Genomic DNA, 21,703 nt, shown 5'->3' with positions numbered 1-21,703 from the left:
GGCAGAGCTGCGAGCTGGGCAGGGGCTGTAGCCGCTGGAGGGGAGCTGAGAGAGCCGGCCGATGCTTACTTACCCACCTCGGAGGAGCCGCTCCCGCATAGTGGAAAAATCCATAGGGTTTTTGATGATGCGCCGGTACCCGCTCACCAAACGTGGGTTCACAGGCTCCAAGAAAGGCCAAGCTGCATCATGGGACTCCATCTCCATCAAGATAACCCTGCCATTAAAGGCATAGGGGGTACAGCTCAGGAAGCAGGTACACTGACCCCTCCTGGCCCTGCACTCTGGCAAAGGCAGAGCCAGCTGTCCCCAGTGGTCACTCTACTCACTCGCAAAACGTGAGGTTGCTGTGGTGGCTCCGCACAGAGAGCCGCCGCCGCTTTGCGGGGGGTAACCCTTCTGACGCCCGAGGCATCGCTGGGCTTTCTTGGCCCCGCGGTACCCGGCGCCGACAGCTCTCCCCCTCTGTGAAGTCCAGCATACAACTGCTTTTCCGCCTCTGACCTCGTTTGGGGAAACCAGGCTTCTGAGTGAATTCTACCTCTGCCTGCTGAGGATTGGAAGAAGGTGAGATCAACAACCCCGGAGGTGCACTGCTCACCTGCAGTTCACAACTCCTAGTAGTCTGCTATTCAAAATACGTTCATCCATAACCCAGCATGGGCTGGCGCGGAGAGTACAATCACCCCCCCGTTTCACGGAGAAGGCACATGAGGCTGAGTCTAAGTAACTTGACCAAAGAAGGGCTGGAACCCAGGGCTCCTGCACCTGGTCTGGAGCTCTTTCCAGGGAAAGACAGAAGGCAAGGTAAGAAATCATAGTTGTAGGACTGGGGGTAAATGGGATGAGAAAGAAAATCTGGGCTCTGCCTGCGAGTGGGAATGAGAGCACAGACCTACCTGGGCCAAACAGACAGCGCAAAACCAGTCTCCTTCCGGGACAGCCTCCATCTTGGGCCGGTGGCAGTAAATGTGGCAGCCACGGTCACACCCATCACAAAGCAGGAGCAGCTCATCCTGGTCGCCCTTCCGGCACACTAGACAGGTCTACACCAAGGTTGCGAGGAAGCAGGGTGAGCCCTCAAACCTCCCCTTCTGGTGACTCCACCACTCCGGCTGGCTGGCTCCCCAAGCATCTCACCACTTTGCTGACAGACTTCTCCCAGGCGATGGACCGCTCCAGCTGGCCCAGACACAGGCACACCTGAGCAGCACTCCAGCACCGCTCCAGCGTCTGGTGCCAGGCCCGAACGCGAGGCGTGATCTCATACGATCTGAAGAGAGAAAGTGATGAGAAGTGGGACCCATTAAAATTACCTACCCTCAGACCAAGACGGGGGCTCGCTCACATCTCTGCAGCCGTGCCCGGTGGAGCACTGGGCGTGCCCAGCAGGGTCTTCTCCAGCACAACCTCATGAGCTGGCCATAGGGGCTCTCGCAGGTACCGCCGCTCCACGTTCTGCTCCAGGGCTGCCAGGCGCATCACAGCCAGGTCCAGAGGGTTGGTAGTTTTGCGCTGAGGGGTCAGTCCCTCCCTGCCTCGACCTCTCCAGGTGATATCCTCCTGGGAGTCAGGCAGATGCTCACAGTAGGCCAAATCTTCTCGAGTAGAGTCTGGGCTAGGACACGTCCAGCCCTGCAGGTGGCACAGAGGGACAGAACTCCTCATTGGAAAGGGAGAAAATTAAGCATAGAGAAAAATATGACCCTCTGAGGGTCATGGGAGGAACACTTGTCAAGTGGGCACCCAGGGTTTTTCCTAACAGGGCACAAGAAATTAATGCCCTCCCCTTAACAGCTCTCTACCCAGTGCTGGCCCCCGTGTACCCGGATCTGAAGATCTGACAGAATCACCCGCTGCTCCAGCTCCTCCACCCGCTGCAGCACAGCCAGGTCTGCCTCATGCGTCTTCTCTCGGGGGCTCCAGTGCACAGGCCCTCCTTGAAAGGCAAGCAGCTGACTGGGCTCAAAGATGGGGTCTGAGGAGACAAAGGGCAGGAGGAGAGGCCATCAGATTCTCTTTTCCATGGCAGTAGGTCATTTGTCTCAGGCTCCCTGGCTCAGGCCGGGTTAAGCATGTCATACCAGTTAAGGGCCGCACACAGACTTCCTGTAAAAAATCCCTGTGCTTGTTCAGGTGTTTGTGAAGTGCCTTTTCCCGGATACCCAGGGGGTGCAGGGCCTTGAGCATGGCATCCAGTGTCCCAGGATCTCGGATCCACCACCAGCCAGAGCACATGTCTGTGAACAGTTTATGCATGTGGGGTGGGGAGTGGGTGTCAGCTGTTGAATCATGTGGCCCACACCTGACACATTCCCACCTATTCTTACCCCCTTCCACCTCAGGGTCACTCACCAGGGGGCACAGGCTGGGCTGTCAGCTGGGTTAGGTAACGCTGCTCCATCTGTTTGAAGAACCTGCTGGGGGGTCTCCCCCTCCGTTTCGGCTGTGCCAGCCCTGCAGGACTCTGTGGTGTTTCTCCAGGGTCCCCTGCTCGCCTCTTAGAGGCCACCCCAGGCAAGGGGGTGGAAGAGAGGTGCGCTGGGGAACAGGAGTTGGCAGTGCGGGGTCTATTCCCCTGTGAATGAGATCAATGTTAGGGGATGAGGGTGCTTTCATGTCTGCAGAACCCTAGCAGTCCCCCAGCTTCATCAATGGCCCACAGCCAGGCAACAGAGCCTGCGGTAAGATGAGGTCAAGTGCACACCACCAATTCCCCTACTCACTGGCTTGGAGGAGGCAGACAGCTGGGTGGGGGGAGGGAGCTGGTCTTCCAAAACTGCGGGGGGTGGTGTAGGAGCAGCACCACAGGGCATCTGGGCTGAGAAGTCAAACCAGGGAGCTTGTGAGCCAGGACTGGATTCTGTCTGGTCCGGCTCTGGCCCCTCTGGTGGCTGAGATGGGCTGGGGTCCAGTTTTCCAGGGCTGCTGTCAGGTGTGAGGACTGAGCTGCTCAGCAAGGAGCCATGGTTCTGAGTCTGGCTCAGCCAAGACAGGAAGGCTGACTGGCTGAGGTCATGCTGGCTCTGACCCAGAGACAAAGGGGAACCTTCTGGCTCCAGGAACCCATTACGGGACTGAGGATGGGGCTGAAGTTGGGGCTGGGGCTCAGCATGAGCCTGAAGCTGGGGCTGAGGCTGAGGCTGAGTCTCAGGCTGAAGCTGGGCCTGGGGCTCTTCTGAATCCTGACCCCTGACAGGGGACTTCAGGCGTCTTGGATGCACAGACCCAGGTTTCGTTTTCCGAGGCCGGCCTCGGGCCCGGGCAGGAGAACTGGCCATGGTGCTGGAGCTGGCTGACTCCCTCCTCAGCAGGAAGGGGGCTGGGCTGGGTGCGGGGTGGGCTGCCACTTTTAGGGAGTCAGTTTCCCACTTGATCACCTCCTCAGGAACTGTAAAGGGAAGTAAAGAGCTTAAGACATACACTGATACACAAGGGGCAAGAAAGAGGGTATATAACAGGACCTTCTTTTTTCTTGTCTTAATACCCCATCCCTGCCTTTGAAGATTCCACTGTGAACTGCTTATCTGGTATCTGGGAGAGAAACACTTCTCTCCCAAGGAGTCAGCAGCTGCACAGCCATAAACCAACATCTGTGGAGAATCAGCATGCTCAGTGCTTCTCTAAGGGAATTTAACTCCTCCCAATCCCCTTAGCAGCCCGAAGCACAGGCTAGTATCATCTCCACTCTACAAATGAAGGAGATGAGCTGTCGGCGGGTCAATGGCAGAGCAGGTACCTGGCCTTACTCCAGAGCCTGCACCCTTAACTGGAGGATACAGGGGTGCTCCTGAAGGGAATGAGGCCAAGACCACCAGGCAGAGGGGAAGAAGCCATTTGCCTTGGTTAAACAGGTCTCAAATTCAGGCTTTCAGGACACACCTACCGAAGCTCCCTTCTGTTCCTTCTACAAAGATACCAGCCAAATACGGCAACACCCAGTAGCGGCGTCTGTAGCGGTCCTGACCCAAGGAGACTGCCCGGAGCATCTGGGATGAGTGGAGCAGCTTTTTACGAAAGAAGAGCTGACGCTAGGAAGGCAGTGGAAGAGGAAGATAGATAAAAATGATGGATAAAAACACATTTCCAGAGCAAGAGTGGTGACTTCATCTAGTATATGGGAAAAGGGAACTGGCTCTCAGCTTCTCTATAGAACTGATGTTATCTAGGTCCAATCAATTCTCTCCCAAGTCACACCTCTGGCTCCTGGGCAGTTAGAAGCACAATACCTTGCTCAGTTTTTCTATCTGGTGCTCTAGCTCTGGGATGCTAGACACTGTGGCATCAACCTGGAGAAGCAAGTGGACACCAAGAGAAAGGGCATTATCAGAATCAAGAAAGAGAAATCATCAATTTTCCAACTCCCACTTTCCTTGGTCTAGGGCTGGTACCTCTCCATCTCTTCGACCCCTACGGCCATGGACAGCTGCTGTAGGCTCCTCCTCTTCCTCCTCTTCCACACCACTGGTTTCCTCCATGATCCGAGAACTGCGCCTCCTCCTCAGGCCTTCCTCTGGCCCTTGCATTTCGACCTCAGGCCGCCCAGTTCGCTTGGCCAGAGCAGTTTTCAGCCTTGAAACAGAGATTAAGGGAAACTGTGAGCAATGGAATGTCGTCACAAAGGAAGTGCCTGGCATCTAAGCCACCCCAAGCCCTGGGGTCAGGTCCCAGCCCCAGGGGAGGGATAATGACATGGAGTTCCAGGCAAACATCCGGGATATCCTGCACCCTTTCCCCTTATCCCCTCTCTCTGGGCCTTACCCTGTCCTGGCCCTACCTTCGGAGCCGACCTTCAACAATCCACTTGTTTTTCCTGTAGCTGGACATACTCTCCAGAGTCTTGTCAATCTCGCTGTAAGGGAATAGGGAATGGGATTTTGAAGTCAAAGTGGCAGCACACACATAAAAGAAGGCTCAAGGGCAAAGGGCTACAGCTGAACAGAGTTTCATCCTAAAGTGTAGACTGGATGACTGGTAGGGGGAGGCTTAGGTTCTCTCAGGGAAGGCACTAACATTTGGTCCTAAATCACTCAAGCATTTCCAGAGCATGGCACTCATTGCCCAGGACTTCCAGATGGCTAAAGCCCTCCCCCATCTCAGCCCCTCACTTGATGATGAGGGTGGAGCTGTTGAGCTCATGCACAAGGAAGGCCAGGATGGCAGCCTTCTGCTGGGGTGGCTGGGCCTGAAAAGGCTGGGTGCGCAGGCTGTCATAGAGGGCCGGCTCCGCTCCACACGCCATGAGGAAGCAGCGCAGGATCTCAGACACATTGTCTCTTGTCAGTGGAATCTCGGATACCTTCTCCCCCAAAATCTTTAAGGACTGTGTAGAGGAGAGTATAAAGGGAGTTAAGAGAGAAAGAGGCACAACTTAAGTTGGATGCATCTGGAAGAGAAAAATACAGTAAGCGAAAATTATGGGGTGAAGAGAGGAAAGGAATGAAAATTACGACAAGATGCGAGAGAGGACAAGGCACTCATGGTTCCTTTCTCTTTTGGGTGGGTAGGCTGAGAAGGAAAAGGTAAAGACGAAGAAGGAAAAAGCCAAGAGGGAGAAAAAGAAAGAAAGGGTGAAATGAAAGAAAGGGTGAAATAAAGGAAAATGCACCAATGAAGCACAGGGGGGCTGGAAGAAACAAAACAGAGGAAAATATAAGGAAAACGGAATGGGAAGAGACATCTCCCTTTACTTGTCCTGTTCACTTTAGGGAGGGGCTTTAAAGAGAAAGCCAACTGAGACAGAGTCCTGGATCCCAGGCCATCCCACCCACCCAAGGACCTCACCTGACAGTAGGAGGGCAAGCCAGGGTCATAGAGTGCAGCCTTCAGGAGCCGCACCAGCAGGTCCTGTACCTCGCCCAAGCTGTTGCCTTGACACAGGAGTCCCTCCTGCAGGACCCCCAGGCTAGGTACATCTTTGGCAGGGTCAAAGCCCAGCACCTTGCCAAAGCTGTGCAGGAACTCCACAATGGTCAAGCAGTCCGAGAAGGCCCCACTAGGCAGGATCAGACCAGGGATGCGTGAGAAGTCAGGCAGGGGCTGTAAGCATACGAGTGGGGTGGGGGGGGGGTTGTGTCACCCACCGGCCATTTGCACAACCGGCCCCTCTGGGCCTGGACCTGCTGCCACTCCCTACCTGGTGGTCAGGCAGACACATGTCCTCTGTGGGCTTCCTCATCTCCTCCAAGATCATCTGCTGCCTCTGCCACTCCTCCAGGCACCTCTGCACGGCCGGTGTTTTACCTGCTTTACAGGCTGGCTTGGCTTTGGTCCCCTCCTCCTTTTCTTTCATTTTCGCTTTGTCCTTTTTCTCCCTCTTGGCTTTTTCCTTCTTTGTCTTTACCTTTTCCTTCTCAGCCTACCCACCCAAAAGAGAAAGGAACCATGAGTGCCATAAAGCTTCCAGTTCCCACCCTTCCCTGGTCCCCATCCTCCCCACATCCTCCCCACAAATGTGACTAAAACAAGACCAACTGACACTTCCTGCAAAATCAGTTTGGTGACTTCACAGTTATACCTGTGTGTGCATACACCTACCTTGAATTTCTTCTTAGCTTCCTTCTGTTTTAAGCTCTTGGTCTCTTGCTTCCACTTGTTTCTGGCCTGTAAACCATAAGGGAAGTAATTTCTCCTCAAACTCTGAAAGTATATCTGCTTGGGCTAGGATTCAAAAACAGAGAAGGGTGCTGGGGAGGAGAGGTGAGAGATGGGATGAGGAGTGGGCAAAGGATCAATTCTCTCACCCTGGAAATGCTCACATTATTCCTGATCAAGCCCAATTCTAAACCAAGCCCCCCAAAGTCCAGGTAATGAAGGCATGCTGCTTGCTACATGGGGGCAGACAGCAGACATGGGTAAAGAAGGAAAGACCTTCTTTCAGGGCTGCAGGAGAAGGTCTCCGACGTTCCTCACCTGCCCTGGGATAGCCATTTGACACTCTCCCCGCTGTGCCTTCTGCCTCGGCTTTTTGACTTTGCTTGTCTTTGCTTTCTCTCCCTCACTCCCCGTTTCTGTGGCGGCAGAAAGAAAAATGAAGAGCCAGGCAGGCAGACAGAGCTCCAGTATCAAGAGCAGCACATGCCTGTCACAAAATGGCTTCCCAAGCAGCTCCCTGAAGAATTTAGACTCTTTTTTTTTTAAAAGAAGTATATATAATAAAATGTTGGGGGAAAAATATGTAGGAGACACACCTGCTATGGGGGTAGCACAAATAACTCAAATGATATCTCTGCCCAGAAGTACCAGCCCCTGGAACAGACTGTACTATTTAGGAGGAGTCCTGGATTCCACAGCGGCAGAGCAGTTTTGGTCCCCAGGCTACCTGATAAGGATAGCAGCCCACAAAGGGACTTTAAAGCAGAGAAGGGAAAAAGAAAACTAAACTGCCAGGGAAAGATGGTGGTCTCCGGTGTTGAAAGCAAGAATGTGCCAGAAACAAACGCTGGGTACTGGGCCCTTCAGTAGAATCAGATCAACACTGATGTAGCTAGCTATTGCTTTTGCCTAGCTCTGGCAAGCTATTAATTTTTTCCCTACTAGAAGACTGAATATAAAGTGTGATTCTACAAACAACAGAGTGTTTTAGAATTGAACTTTTTCATTTATGATACTAGTTATTCTATTCTGGCACAGAGGCTACCACCACCACACCTGTATAGCAACCCTCTAAGTTAGACAGGTATTAGCTGCAGGTAAACCGGTACAGGCTTCCACTAAAATATAAGTGACTTATTCCAGGTCATACAGTCAGAATCCGACAGCTGGAACTAAACAGAAGACTCCAAATTTTTTCAAATTCCTCACATTTTATCAGGGTAAATGTTCATATTTACTAAAAAATTAGACATTCCTACCTATCTATGTCACTAAAACAGTGCCAATGACCTTTTGGATTCAGATGGGAATTCTGAACCTCTGTGACACAGCAATGAGTAAACGAGAGCCTAGAACCCAAACCAGTAAGGTAAATAAGGAGCTAAAAGACAGTGAGAAGGACATGAAACCCTCTCCTCGAGACGACTTGAAGCTCTGCCAAGAAAAACTCAACGAAGAAACCAGCTGTCCAAGAAGCACCACAGAAGTGCTGGGACCCTGATATACTGCTTTCTAGGCAGAGGAAGCGACTCAGATTCATTATGTCCAGACAATGTCGGTGACACTCCTAGGAAACCCAGGCATCTAAGCACTTGATTGCCCCCCGACCCCTGGCAAGCAGAATCCCAAAGTAAGAAACACCTCTTTACCTTGGGCCTCCAGCTTCTTTAGAAGGTGGTTTTCTGTCTTATTTAACATCTCAGTGATTTTGACCTTGGGTGGCCGACCTCGGCCCCGTTTCACCTTGGGGACTTCCTTGGTCTTGGCCTTCTCTGTGTTTCGAGGTCGGCCCCGTTTCCCAGTAATTGCCTGAATCCTGGATGGGATCTCCTCTGCTGACAGCTGTATCCACTGCAAGCCCTGAGGTAACGAGGACAACTTTGCTACACTGTGAGGGAGCTTGTGCAAGCCACGCAGCCCTCTGAACCCTTCAATACCCCAGACCTCAAAACCCCACAAGAAGCAGTTGCAGCTTGATCCATCAACCCTTTTTCAGGGACAAAAGCATATTTAACCCTTGGGTCTGCACCTCTGGTGTGTCTCTCTCTTCAAAGAAATCTCCAACAGGCATACGGGGACTGAAGCTGAAGTGCTCACGGCGGACACTGTGTACCACGCTGCGGCTCAGGTACTAAGAGGAAGAGGTAGAGTGGCATTAATGAAGACATAGCCCTACCAGGCGATTGGCCAGAGCCAGCAGACACAGAACAGGCCCCAGAGCAGACTAGGTCAACCTCCTGCCAGTGGGCCCATGTCCCTAAAAAAATCATGAGAACTGTTATTACCTTGATCACTTCTGGGAACTGTTTCATCCTCTTCCCACAGGGGCCGTAATACCAGGTCTCCCCCTGCCAACGGTGGCTGCCCTTCCTGATGCGCACCTCTCTCCTCCACCTGCCAGGGAAGCACACGGGCCCTGCCGCCAGGTCACACTCCTACCCACTCAATCCACCCAGGAGCTGAGCCCTCTGAGCAGATGCCCTCCCTGCATCTACCTCGCCAGAACTGCAGGTAATGCAAACACAGCATGGGGTACAAGCTTGGCCAGAAGGTAGGCCTAAACTCACAAACCTCTCAGGGGCTGGGGGAAGCAATACACCAAACTGCACAAGCCCAGCAAAACCTCCACCCTGCCCTTTACAAAGTCAGGGACATGAACACCCAGAAACACTCTCACTGATGCCATTCAGGTCAACTACTGTGTTTCCAGGAAAGAGGATGAGGACCTAAGGAATAAGGAAGAGAAGACTGAGGGCGGGGAAGCCAGCGGAAGCATAAACCTCTAGACTGCATGAAATGACTCCCACAGGCCAGGGTGGAGGGACTCTGCGTTCCCAGCAACAGGTCATGCTAAGATGAAGCCCTATCTTTCTGTTCAATGTTAGGCAGAATTTGGACTTGGTGACCCTAAGTAGCCTGGGGGTTGGGGGTGGGGAAGACCAGAAAAGCAGCTATTCCTACAAGGCCTTGGCACAAAATGGCTTGCTCATTCTGTCCCGTACTGTTCCTTCCTTACCCCTCCAAAGAGCATTAGCAAAAAACATCTCAGTTAAAGACTCAGCCACTCCCCATTCACTGCTATCCCTTCTCTAGGTATACAGAACTACTCAGCTAGTTTGGATACCTGAGTCCTAGAGCCACCAACTGGGTTTGGAAAAGGTAACAGCTGTGGCTGCAAGATGAGGAAAGAATAGGTGAGGGCAAGCAGACCTGGCAGAGGAAGGAAAGCCTATGATCTCAGGGGAAGAAACAGTATCACTGCAGGTAATGGCAGGTCTGGTGGGCTCACCCTGCACCATCTCACTCAGTTCATCAAAGGCAGTTATGTGTAGCAGACTAGAGCATTTACCCATGCTGGAGGGGAAGACGGACTTCCTCTGGGGTAGCAATACGTCTCCGCAGGACATCACCTTGGAAGGAAGATAGGGGAGCCCCAAGTTAAGAGTTCAAGCAAAATACGGAAACAACAGGCCAGCAGGAAAGGGCTAAATGCCACACTGGACAGAAGCTTTTCCTGGCCCTGGCTGTGGCGGAGTGGCATCTGGGCACTTACCACTATTGGAAGTAGGGACACCTCCTCCCGTAGTCTCTTCTGGGCCAGTAGTGCTCTCAGGGAAGATGCAGATGCCCTTACTTGCCAGGGAAGCCACTGGGAAGACAGCTGCTGGGGGAGCTGCAGGGGTGGCTTTTGGGGAGTTCACTGGGGAGACTGCCAAGGAGACCTCTGAGACCGGTGGGAGGTCTGCTGAAGTTGGGGAGACTGCTGGAGAGACTTCTGGGGAGATTTCCAGAGAGGCTGCTGGAGAAACTGCCAGGGAGATTGCTGGAGAGGCTGTTGGTGGGACTGCTGGATGAAGCTGAAGAGTGGATGCCTGGTCAGGGGCTGGCTGGGTCAGTGGTGGGAAATCTGAAGCCTGAGTCTCTACTTCTTCCTGTTCCACATCACTGCCATTATTAAGGTCAAAGCTGTTATCTAGAATCCAAAGGGACAGGAAAAATGCTGTCATATAAAACAAGAAAATCTACTGAGTCAAACCTGGGCTAAGCCCAATAGGATTACTCAAGGGCTTTTCCTAGGGTTGGAAAAGGGGAGGAACCACTGGCTATCTTGGCCAACCATTCATGAAGGTTAAAGGCTGTGTGAAGAAACACCTTTCACCTGGAGCCAGTAAGACCTCTGGCCTCTTTTTCCCTGCAAATACAATCCTTTGGGCTCACAAACCTTAAAAGTCCAGGGCAGAATCCACTTTAGCAGCCTATGTCTCTTTTAGTCCCACCACACACCACCCTAGAGCCCCCAGCTCCCAGCAAGGTGCTCTCAGACTCCCTGACAGGGTCCCAACTGAGGGACCTGTCCTCTCGCTTTCCCCAGGCCAAGGCCTCTCTGTCCTTCCTCTCCACGTTTACCTTGCACAACAGACTCCCCAAGGACAGGTGGAGAGGCAGCACTGGCAAAGATAGAGGCTGAAGTTTGACTGTCATCTGCCAGGAGACTGAAGGCAGTGGCATTACTGAGGGAAGGGCAGTCAAGGGCAGAGATCACAGGGCTGTCGTCAAGAGGCAGCTTGTCCTCGGTACCCATCATCTCTGTATCATCTATACCATAGAGTCCTCCACTCACTGGTTCTGCAGGGAGTGGAAAATCAGGTAGCAAAATTCAATAACTACTGGTCTGAATAAATCCAACTCTAGTTTCCATAGTGTGAGGTTCTTTCTAATGCTAAAATGGGGAAATTTCATGAAATCTAAAGTACCCTGAAAGAGTAAAGTTACTAGAATACTGGGATCATAAAAGCTTAAAGTGGAAATGTAGGGAAAGGCACTGGCATTACGTCAACCCACAGACCAATGCAAAATTCTAGGATCTATCATAAAATAAGTGTTCCTCATAGTTCAGTGGGGTAAAAGGTAATTGTTCACTAGCAAATGTCTTCTTCCTAGTTAGTGAGAACCCAAACAGCCCACCTGTGTGGTAATAAGCCCTAATCCAGTAAATGATTACAGCCTAGGACTCTTGGCCAGAAGGAATACTGGGAAAGAACCTGGGAAGTGAAGCAATTTAGCATAGAGGGTGGTGCGCCTAGTCAGGCTGGTAGCCGGAAACTGCAGCCCATCCCAGGATTATCTGGAGGTCCCAGATTCCAAATCCTTTCTCTGGTTCACTGTATCTTCCAGTTAATAAAAGCTGGCTACCCTCTGCATGGAGAAGTTGAAGGGAACCAGGCTACAACCCCACCTGGTGCCAGAGTGTTGAAGGGCTCCAGAGAGACTTCACTGAGGATTGGAGTGTCTTCCAGTTGTTGAGGAAGATGTGAAGGATCATCTAAGCAGCTCACTGCGGGGTCAGGGACCAAGACTGAGACCTCTTGGTGTAATGATTCCACAGAAGGAACAGAGCCATTGTAGCCACACATCTTTAGTTCTAGGAAATCCCAGGAGAGGGCAGAGTCAAAATTAGTGCCTGCAATGGTACACTGAGCTACAGTAGGTCAGTAGGTAGTCATTATTTTCTAGAGGAACACCCATTCTTTCAACATTTATGGGTGCCAGCTCTGTTTGGGTACTTATTATACCAAGATACTCTGAGTGAGCACAGAAGTGATAGCAAAATCCTTTGGCAGGTAAGGAGAAGAGAGAAGAGGGTGGGGTCTGAGATAAGAACCCCATCATATTCTCAGCTATTTACCCCACCCAGTGGTAAACAGAGAAAACACCCTGTAAAATCACAGGTCACCTGCACAGCAAACTAAGCATTTATCTATTTTGAAAGAAAAGATGAGAGGGACTGTCACATGTACCAATGCTAACAACAAAAAGAAAGGAAACTGAGTAGATGAGCATTCTGTCTTCTGCCTGCTGCCTTCCCTCCTTCACGTGCCAATCACTACTACAGTTCAGCCCACTTTAGCAGTCAGTCTGGCCCTGCCATCAGCAAGTTGGCCTCAATGCTCCCTTGCTAATGGCCCAACCCTTCCCTATATTCTTGAAGAAGCCCCTCCTGATGCAGGGTATCTGTTGGGGCTGTCCGGGCTCGCCCACCTGCCCTCTCCAGGCCAGCAGCTCTGCATGAGCTTGAAATAATTTGCACTCCCACTCGAGCTGGTGCTACGGCCACAAAAACACCAGCCACTGGCTCTGCTAATCACCAACATGCAAATCAGCCTCCCCTGCAGAGAGCTGGAAAGACAAGGTTTCCTCACCTCAAAAAGCCACTGCCCCCAGTTCCACCTTCCCTCTCCCAGCCCAGATCCCAGACCACAGTCATACCTGGCTGCTCTTCTTCCAGCTCCAGGCTGCCTACCAAGCCAGTGCCACTCTCTGCCACGACAGAAGTCAGCTCCTTTCCTGCCACCTCATCACAATGGATGCCATCGCCTACCTCCTGGGAGGGCACAAAGGTCTGGATGCGTGACCCCAGCATAGGAGAAGTCTGTGGGGAGCTGAAAAAACTAGGAGGTCCATTGGGCATCACCTCAAAACTCTGGTCAGGAAAGGAATCATATAGTTCCTGTGAGTCGAAGTTAAGCCCCATGGGACTCTGGGTACCATTGGCCCAAAACTCTTGGCTCCCAGCCCGAAGGTTAGTGTTGTGACTTGGGGATGAAGGTTGCCGGCTGCCCCCAAGGATGCCATTGAGTGGGTACTGTGTCCCCGAGAACTGGGACAGAAGGGGTGGGTCCTTGAGGTTGCTGCCAGGATTGGCAGATGGGTACTGTGAGTAGTTCCAGAGACAGTCGTAGGCCACGCTGGGGTGATGGAGGTGTGAGGTGCTGGAGGGGTGGGAAGCAGAGTTCAAAATCCCTGAAGTAGTAGTGTGAGATACAGTAGATAAGCCATTAACATTCACATCCCCATTCAAACCTGGCAAAAAGGAGGGAAAAGGGTCAGTTACAAGTATGTGTGGAAGTAACTGTACCAACTTTACCAGAAGAAAACTGACTAGAAAAGGGGAAGAGGAAGGGGGCAAGGATTCCCTCTCCTCTACATTTAGCTTTTCAGTCCGAGGTACAACAAACCCAGATGCTCCTGGATCTTTTTTTTTTTTTGCTTATGCCTAGCAAATGTTCCTGGATATGGATTTTTTTTTTTTTGCTTACACCTAGCAAATGCTCCTGGATATTGCTTATGCCTAGCAAATGCTCCTGGCCCACCACTGAGCACCCGGCAGAGTGCAGGCTGCCTGCTGCTGCTCAGGGTTTTTCACTTTTTCTATATGAAGCTGTTTGCAGACTCCCTCCAGTGACTTACTTGCATGCTTCCCCATCCTCATGCCCTACAGGGATTCTTCCCTTGCCTCAGCATGACTGAAGGCTCCAGGCACTCCCTCTTGCCCCAGTGCCTGTCTGGCCCCACAGTGGCACCAGAAGGGGCAGTCTCCACCTCACTGGCACATGCAGAACCAGCACTTCGTGCTGGGCTAAGAATAGAATTTGCAGTCACCACAGCAGCAAGATCCTGGCTCAGAAGGCTGGGCTCAGCACCCTCAAAGGCACCAAGGGTGATATGCAGGGGAGAAATCTCTACATGACTCCCCAGTACTGCAGGCTATGGACTTCAGTTCTCAGCACCAATGACAACCTCTGGACTGGAGGACAAACAAAACAAAGGAACAAGATACTAAGGAAGCTGAGGGGTGTGGGGTGCAGAGGGCAGGATGAGATGCAGGTATGTGTGGTCCTCCAGCCTCCACCAAAACAAGGCAGCTTCTATCTATCTGCAACTCCCTTGTGGAGGATAGGAGGGAGGGGTGGTGAGCATAAACCTATGGCAGTATTTTTCTGCTGCAAGGAAGGAAGGAAGCATGTGGGCTTCTCTCTGCCTCCAAGCACAATGTACCTGGAACCCAGCAAAAATTAGGTATGAGGCAGAATCACGGTACAGCACAACTGTTAAGCCCAGGAAGACCCGATCCTGGCAGCACCACTTTCCTCTGGAATTACAGATGTCTCCTCTCTGGGGATCTAGGTAAGCATTAAAACTCCCCTTGTCCCTGTCTTCTACCCTCAAGGACAGAAGGCACAGGAGGGGCACAGGCACTTCAAGCATCTGCCCTCTTCTCTCCACAGAAGAGACAAATACATGCCAACCTTCACCGAGCCCCTCCACCCCCATCCTATAGGTGGCTTCTCCAACCTCTAAAAACAGCTTCTCAGAGGGCTGGCCCTTTATCTTTCTCTCATGGGTCCAATCTGGTTATCAGAAGCAGTAGCCACCTCACCACTCTCTGGCAGTAGCTAGGGAACAGGCCTGACAGAAGAGCAGGCCAAGGTGAACAAGGCAGCAGGTTTTTCTAATCTCTTCCTACCTTAAGACTAAAAGTGCTGCTTTCATAAAGCCCTAGAACTTGTTCTTAAAAACCTGAGTTCTCTCTAGTAGCTGGAGTTCTGAGGATTCACTTCCTCCCTCCCCACCTGTTGGGAAAGAGAGCTGTGGTGAGGTAGCTAGCTCAGGGGGGTGGTGGGTAGGTGGTGGTGGGAGCGCAAATCGTATCTCATCAACCTGCTCCTGCTCTAAAGGAATGATGCCCACTGCCCACCCAGGCCATGTGGCCCTCACACTCACTTTTCCCTTGCTGGGAGAAGTTCATGGGAGACCCGTTAGTGTAGAGGCCCTCCCCTGAGGAGGGAGAGGGTTTCAGTCCTGAGGCAGCAGGTGCAGGGGGAAGGCCAGTCAAGTTAAAATGGTCATTTGCCTCCATTTCTGTGGGAGGGAAGAGAGAGGGGAAAAAAATACTGGCAGTTAAACAAGGTTAATGTCACTGGAATCTTCTAGGGGAATGCCCCCTCCCCTCCACTTACTTACCCTTCTCCTACCTAAGTAATGGGGAGACTGTAAAAAAAAGGAGGAAGAAATGTACTCCTAACCTGGCAATTGCCCTATAGAAATAGTCTTTAAAAGTCAGCCTTGTGGGGGAGCCAAGATGGCGGCGTGAGTAGAGCAGTGGAAATCTCCTCCCAAAAACACATAGAGCTATGAAAATATAACAAAGAAAAATCTTCCTAAAATAGAGACCACAGGACACAGGACAACATCCAGACCACATCCACACCTGCAAGAACCCAGCGCCTTGTGAAGGGGGTAAGATACAAGCCCCAGCCCGGCGGGACCCGAGCGCCCCTCCCCCCGGCTCCCGGCAGGTGGAGAGAAACCGGAGCAGTTTTTTTTTTTTGGCGAGCGCTTTTTGGAAGCCTTAGAGGGACGGGCCCCCGTTGCTGGGGAGGCAGGGTGGCGGGACCGGTGAGGAGGTGCCTGGGAACGGCGCCGGAGGACAAAGAATATCCCGCGTTTCTCCCTGCGAGACCTGGGGGCGGGTGCCTGAGACCGGTGCCTGAGGACAGAGGAGGTCGCGCGTTTTTCCCCTTTTTTTTTTTTTCTCTTTTTGGCAAGCGCTTTTTGGAAGCCTTGAAGGGACGGGGACCCCAGTGCTAGGGAGGCACGGTGGCGGGACTGGTGAGCGGGTGGCTGGGACCGGCGCCTGAGGACAAAGAATATCCCCCGTTTTTCCCTGCGGGACCGGTGGGCGGGTGCCTGAGACCGGCACTTGAGGACAGAGGAAATCGCGCGTTTTTCCCCTTTTTTTTTTCTCTTTTCTGCGAGTGCTTTTTGGAAGCCTAAAAGGGACAGGGACCCCGGTGCTAGGGAGGCAGGGTGGCGGGACTGGTGAGCGGGTGCCTGGGACCGGCACCTGAGGACAAAGAATATCCTGCATTTTTCCCTGTGGGACCGGTGGGTGGGTGCCTGAGACCAGCACCTGAGGACGGAAGAAATCGCGCGTTTTTCCCCTTTTTTTTTCTCTCTTTTTGCCAAGTGCTTTTTGGAAGCCTTGAAGGGACAGGGACCCCGGTGCTAGGGAGGCAGGGCGGCGGGACTGGTGAGCGGGTGCGTGGGACCAGTGCCTGAGGACCAAGAATATTGAGCGTTCCTTCCCTGCGGGACCGGTGGGTGGGTGCTTTTTGGAAGCCTTGAAAGGACAGGGACCCTGGTGCTAGGGAGACAGGGCAGCAGGACCAGTGCGCGGGTGCCTGGGACCGGCACCTGAGGAAAAAAAAAAAAAAAAAATCGCGTGTTTTTTCTTTTTTTTTTCCTTTCTGTTCCCTCTCTCATTGTTGCTGTTGTTGTTTTGGTTTGGAGAGTGCATTTTGGAAATCTTAAAGGGGCAGGACAGGTCACTTAGACCAGAAGCAGGGAATCTGGGGATCTCTGGGCACTCTAACCCCCTGGGCAGCAGGGAGCACAGAGGCCCCTTACGGAGATAAATAGTCTCCTGGCTGCTCCCCCTCTAACGGGGCTCCACCATTTTGGAGGAACAGCCCCAGCCAGGCCAAGCCCACAGCAACAGTGGAGATAAACCCCAAAGCAACTGGGCAGGAAGCAGAAGCCCTGTCTGCGCACAGCTGCCCAGCACAAGCCACTAGAGGTCGCTACTCTCCCAGGAAAAGGCTACAAACCAACAAGAAGGGAAGCTCTTCCAGCGGTCACTTGTACCAGCTCTGCAGACTATCTCTATCACCATGAAAAGGCAAAACTACAGGCAGACAAAGATCACAGAGACAACACCTGAGAAGGAGACAGACCTAACTAGTCCTCCTGAAAAAGAATTCAAAATAAAAATCATGAACATGCTGACAGAGATGCAGAAAAAAATGCAAGAGCAATGGGATGAGATGCAGAGAAAAATGCAAGAGCAGTGGGATGAGATGCAGAGAAAAATGCAAGAGCAGTGGGATGAAGTCCGGAAGGAGATCACAGATGTCAGGAAAGAGATCACAGAAGTGAAACAATCCCTGGAAGGATTTATAAGCAGAATGGATAAGATGCAAGAGGCCATTGAAGGAATAGAAGCCAGAGAACAGGAACGTATAGAAGCTGACAGAGAGAGAGATAAAAGGATCTCCAGGAATGAAACAACACTAAGAGAAATATGTGACCAATACAAAAGGAAAAACATTCGTATTATAGGGATACCAGAAGAGGAAGAAAGAGGAAAAGGGATAGAAAGTGTCTTTGAAGAAATAATTGCTGAAAACTTCCCCAAACTGGGGGAGGAAATAATCGAACAGACCATGGAATTATACAGAACCCCCAACAGAAAGGATCCAAGGAGGACAACACCAAGACACATAATAATTAAAATGGCAAGGATCAAGGACAAGGAAAGAGTTTTAAAGGCAGCTAGAGAGAAAAAGGTCACCTATAAAGGAAAACCAATCAGGCTAACATCAGACTTCTCAACAGAAACCCTACAGGCCAGAAGAGAATGGCATGATATACTTAATGCAATGAAACAGAAGGGCCTTGAACCAAGGATACTGTATCCAGCACGACTATCATTTAAATATGATGGTGGGATCAAACAATTCCCAGATAAGCAAAAGCTGAGGGAATTTGCTTCCCACAAACCACCTCTACAGGGCATCCTACAGGGACTGCTCTAGATGGGAGCACCCCTAAAAAGAGCACAGAACAAAACACACAACATATGAAGAAGGGAGGAGGAGGAATAAGAAGGGAGAGAAGAAAAGACTCTCCAGACAGTGTATATAACAGCTCAATAAGCGAGCTAAGTTAGGCAGTAAGATACTAAAGAAGCTAACCTTGAACCTTTGGTAACCACGAATCTAAAGCCTGCAATGGCAATAAGTACATATCTTTCAATAGTCACCCTAAATGTAAATGGACTTAATGCACCAATCAAAAGACATAGAGTAATAGAATGGATAAAAAAGCAAGACCCATCTATATGCTGCTTACAAGAAACTCACCTTAAACCCAAAGATAAGCATAGACTAAAAGTCAAGGGATGGAAAAACATATTTCAGGCAAACAACAGTGAGAAGAAAGCAGGGGTTGCAGTACTAATATCAGACAAAATAGACTTCAAAACAAAGAAAGTAACAAGAGATAAAGAAGGCCACTACATAATGATAAAGGGCTTAGTCCAACAAGAGGATATAACCATTCTAAATATATATGCACCCAATACAGGAGCACCAGCATATGTGAAGCAAATACTAACAGAACTAAAGAGGGAAATAGACTGCAATGCATTCATTGTAGGAGACTTCAACACACCACTCACCCCAAAGGATAGATCCACCGGGCAGAAAATAAGTAAAGACACACAGGCACTGAACAACACACTAGAACAGATGGACCTAATAGACATCTATAGAACTTTACATCCAAAAGCAACAGGATATACATTCTTCTCAAGTGCACATGGAACATTCTCCAGAATAGACCACATACTAGCTCACAAAAAGAGCCTCAGTAAATTCCACAATATTGAAATTCTACCAACCAATTTTTCAGACCACAAAGGTATGAAAGTAGAAATAAATTCTACAAAGAAAACAAAAAGGCTCACAAACACATGGAGGCTTAACAACATGCTACTAAATAATCAATGGATCAATGAACAAATCAAAATAGAGATCAAGGAATATATAGAAACAAATGACAACAACAACACTAAGCCCCAACTTCTGTGGGATGCAGCGAAAGCAGTCTTAAGAGGAAAGTATATAGCAATCCAGGCACACTTGAAGAAGGAAGAACAATCCCAAATGAATAGTCTAACATCACAATTATTAAAACTGGAAAAAGAAGAACAAATGAGGCCTAAAGTCAGCAGAAGGAGGGACATAATAAAGATCAGAGAAGAAATAAACAAAATTGAGAAGAATAAAACAATAGCAAAAATCAACGAAACCAAGAGCTGGTTCTTTGAGAAAATAAACAAAATAGATAAGCCTCTAGCCCAACTTATTAAGAGAAAAAGAGAGTCAACACAAATCAACATAATCAGAAATGAGAATGGAAAAATCACGACAGACTCCACAGAAATACAAAGAATTATTAAAGACTACTATGAAAACCTATATGCTAACAAGCTGGAAAACCTAGAAGAAATGGACAACTTCCTAGAAAAATACAACCTCCCAAGACTGACCAAGGAAGAAACACAAAAGTTAAACAAACCAATTACAAGCAAAGAAATTGAAACAGTAATCAAAAAACTACCCAAGAACAAAACCCCGGGGCCGGACGGATTTACCTCGGAATTTTATCAGACACACAGAGAAGACATAATACCCATTCTCCTTAAAGTGTTCCACAAAATAGAAGAAGAGGGAATACTCCCAAACTCATTCTATGAAGCCAACATCACCCTAATACCAAAACCAGGCAAAGACCCCACCAAAAAAGAAAATTACAGACCAATATCCCTGATGAACGTAGATGCAAAAATACTCAATAAAATATTAGCAAACAGAATTCAACAGTATATCAAAAGGATCATACACCATGACCAAGTGGGGTTCATCCCAGGGATGCAAGGATGGTACAACATTCGAAAATCCATCAACATCATCCACCACATCAACAAAAAGAAAGACAAAAACCACATGATCATCTCCATAGATGCTGAAAAAGCATTTGACAAAATTCAACATCCATTCATGATAAAAACTCTCAGCAAAATGGGAATAGAGGGCAAGTACCTCAACATAATAAAGGCCATATATGATAAACCCACAGCCAGCATTATACTGAACAGCGAGAAGCTGAAAGCATTTCCACTGAGATCGGGAACCAGACAGGGATGCCCACTCTCCCCACTGTTATTTAACATAGTACTGGAGGTCCTAGCCACGGCAATCAGACAAACCAAAGAAATACAAGGAATCCAGATTGGTAAAGAAGAAGTTAAACTGTCACTATTTGCAGATGATATGATACTGTACATAAAAAACCCTAAAGACTCCACTCCAAAACTACTAGAACTGATATCGGAATACAGCAAAGTTGCAGGATACAAAATCAACACACAGAAATCTGTAGCTTTCCTATACACTAACAACGAATCAATAGAAAGAGAAATCAGGAAAACAATTCCATTCACCATTGCATCAAAAAGAATAAAATACCTAGGAATAAACCTAACCAAGGAAGTGAAAGACTTATACTCTGAAAACTACAAGTCACTCTTAAGAGAAATTAAAGGGGACACTAATAAATGGAAACTCATCCCATGCTCATGGCTAGGAAGAATTAATATCGTCAAAATGGCCATCCTGCCGAAAGCAATATACAAATTTGATGCAATCCCTCTCAAATTACCAGCAACATTCTTCAATGAATTGGAACAAATAATTCAAAAATTCATATGGAAACACCAAAGACCCCGAATAGCCAAAGCAATCCTGAAAAAGAAGAATAAAGTAGGGGGGATCTCACTCCCCAACTTCAAGCTCTACTACAAAGCCATAGTAATCAAGACAATTTGGTACTGGCACAAGAACAGAGCCACAGACCAGTGGAACAGATTAGAGACCCCAGAAATTAACCCAAACATATATGGTCAATTAATATTTGATAAAGGAGCCATGGACATACAATGGCAAAATGACAGTCTCTTCAACAGATGGTGCTGGCAAAACTGGACAGCTACATGTAGGAGAATGAAACTGGACCATTGTCTAACCCCATATACAAAGGTAAACTCAAAATGGATCAAAGACCTGAATGTAAGTCACGAAACCATTAAACTCTTGGAAAAAAACATAGGCAAAAACCTCTTAGACATAAACATGAGTGATCTCTTCTTGAACATATCTCCCCGGGCAAGGAAAACAACAGCAAAAATGAGCAAGTGGGACTACATTAAGCTGAAAAGCTTCTGTACAGCGAAAGACACCATCAATAGAACAAAAAGGAACCCTACAGTATGGGAGAATATATTTGAAAATGACAGATCTGATAAAGGCTTGACGTCCAGAATATATAAAGAGCTCACACGCCTCAACAAACAAAAAACAAATAACCCAATTAAAAAATGGGCAGAGGAACTGAACAGAAAGTTCTCCAAAAAAGAAATACAGATGGCCAAGAGACACATGAAAAGATGCTCCACATCGCTAATTATCAGAGAAATGCAAATTAAAACTACAATGAGGTATCACCTCACACCAGTAAGGATAGCTGCCATCCAAAAGACAAACAACAACAAATGTTGGCGAGGCTGTGGAGAAAGGGGAACCCTCCTACACTGCTGGTGGGAATGTAAATTAGTTCAACCATTGTGGAAAGCAGTATGGAGGTGCAT

At 49.4% G+C, this 21,703-nt stretch overlaps 1 protein-coding gene and 1 long non-coding RNA gene across 13 annotated transcripts in view; one reads left to right on the top strand and one right to left on the bottom strand.

Annotated features, from left to right (window-relative positions):
• The window catches only part of LOC118970647 (uncharacterized), a 455,888-nt gene that overhangs the window by 372,473 nt on the left and 61,712 nt on the right, over positions 1 to 21,703 (top strand). The window lies entirely within an intron of this gene.
• BAZ2A (bromodomain adjacent to zinc finger domain 2A) overlaps positions 1 to 21,703 on the bottom strand; it is a 41,886-nt gene that overhangs the window by 2,671 nt on the left and 17,512 nt on the right. For 9 of the 12 annotated variants that reach the window (XM_017651942.3, XM_073216577.1, XM_017651947.3 and 6 more), the window contains 27 exons: positions 15,157 to 15,294; positions 12,862 to 13,455; positions 11,831 to 12,016; positions 11,002 to 11,220; positions 10,148 to 10,567; positions 9,944 to 10,004; positions 8,880 to 8,988; positions 8,624 to 8,725; positions 8,244 to 8,454; positions 6,913 to 7,010; positions 6,538 to 6,603; positions 6,137 to 6,358; positions 5,785 to 6,039; positions 5,109 to 5,323; positions 4,778 to 4,852; positions 4,392 to 4,572; positions 4,230 to 4,289; positions 3,887 to 4,031; positions 2,727 to 3,391; positions 2,356 to 2,578; positions 2,085 to 2,240; positions 1,827 to 1,978; positions 1,349 to 1,635; positions 1,141 to 1,273; positions 900 to 1,046; positions 330 to 550; positions 74 to 217 (listed from right to left, as the gene is read on the bottom strand). In XM_017651942.3, the coding sequence (XP_017507431.2) occupies positions 74 to 217; positions 330 to 550; positions 900 to 1,046; positions 1,141 to 1,273; positions 1,349 to 1,635; positions 1,827 to 1,978; positions 2,085 to 2,240; positions 2,356 to 2,578; positions 2,727 to 3,391; positions 3,887 to 4,031; positions 4,230 to 4,289; positions 4,392 to 4,572; positions 4,778 to 4,852; positions 5,109 to 5,323; positions 5,785 to 6,039; positions 6,137 to 6,358; positions 6,538 to 6,603; positions 6,913 to 7,010; positions 8,244 to 8,454; positions 8,624 to 8,725; positions 8,880 to 8,988; positions 9,944 to 10,004; positions 10,148 to 10,567; positions 11,002 to 11,220; positions 11,831 to 12,016; positions 12,862 to 13,455; positions 15,157 to 15,292 (5,483 nt within the window). In that variant the 5' untranslated portion in view covers positions 15,293 to 15,294. Of the gene's footprint in view, positions 1 to 73; positions 218 to 329; positions 551 to 899; positions 1,047 to 1,140; positions 1,274 to 1,348; positions 1,636 to 1,826; positions 1,979 to 2,084; positions 2,241 to 2,355; positions 2,579 to 2,726; positions 3,392 to 3,886; positions 4,032 to 4,229; positions 4,290 to 4,391; positions 4,573 to 4,777; positions 4,853 to 5,108; positions 5,324 to 5,784; positions 6,040 to 6,136; positions 6,359 to 6,537; positions 6,604 to 6,912; positions 7,011 to 8,243; positions 8,455 to 8,623; positions 8,726 to 8,879; positions 8,989 to 9,943; positions 10,005 to 10,147; positions 10,568 to 11,001; positions 11,221 to 11,830; positions 12,017 to 12,633; positions 12,772 to 12,861; positions 13,456 to 15,156; positions 15,295 to 21,703 lie in introns of those variants that run through there. The other 3 variants (XM_017651949.3, XM_017651950.2, XM_037024155.2) reach the window with 3 other exon arrangements.

The sequence above is a fragment of the Manis javanica genome, chromosome 11 (assembly GCF_040802235.1).
Source record: "Manis javanica isolate MJ-LG chromosome 11, MJ_LKY, whole genome shotgun sequence".
Lineage (NCBI taxonomy): Eukaryota > Metazoa > Chordata > Mammalia > Pholidota > Manidae > Manis > Manis javanica.
The sequence above is the reverse complement of the archived record's forward strand: the minus strand, read 5'-3'. Positions and strand labels throughout refer to the sequence as shown.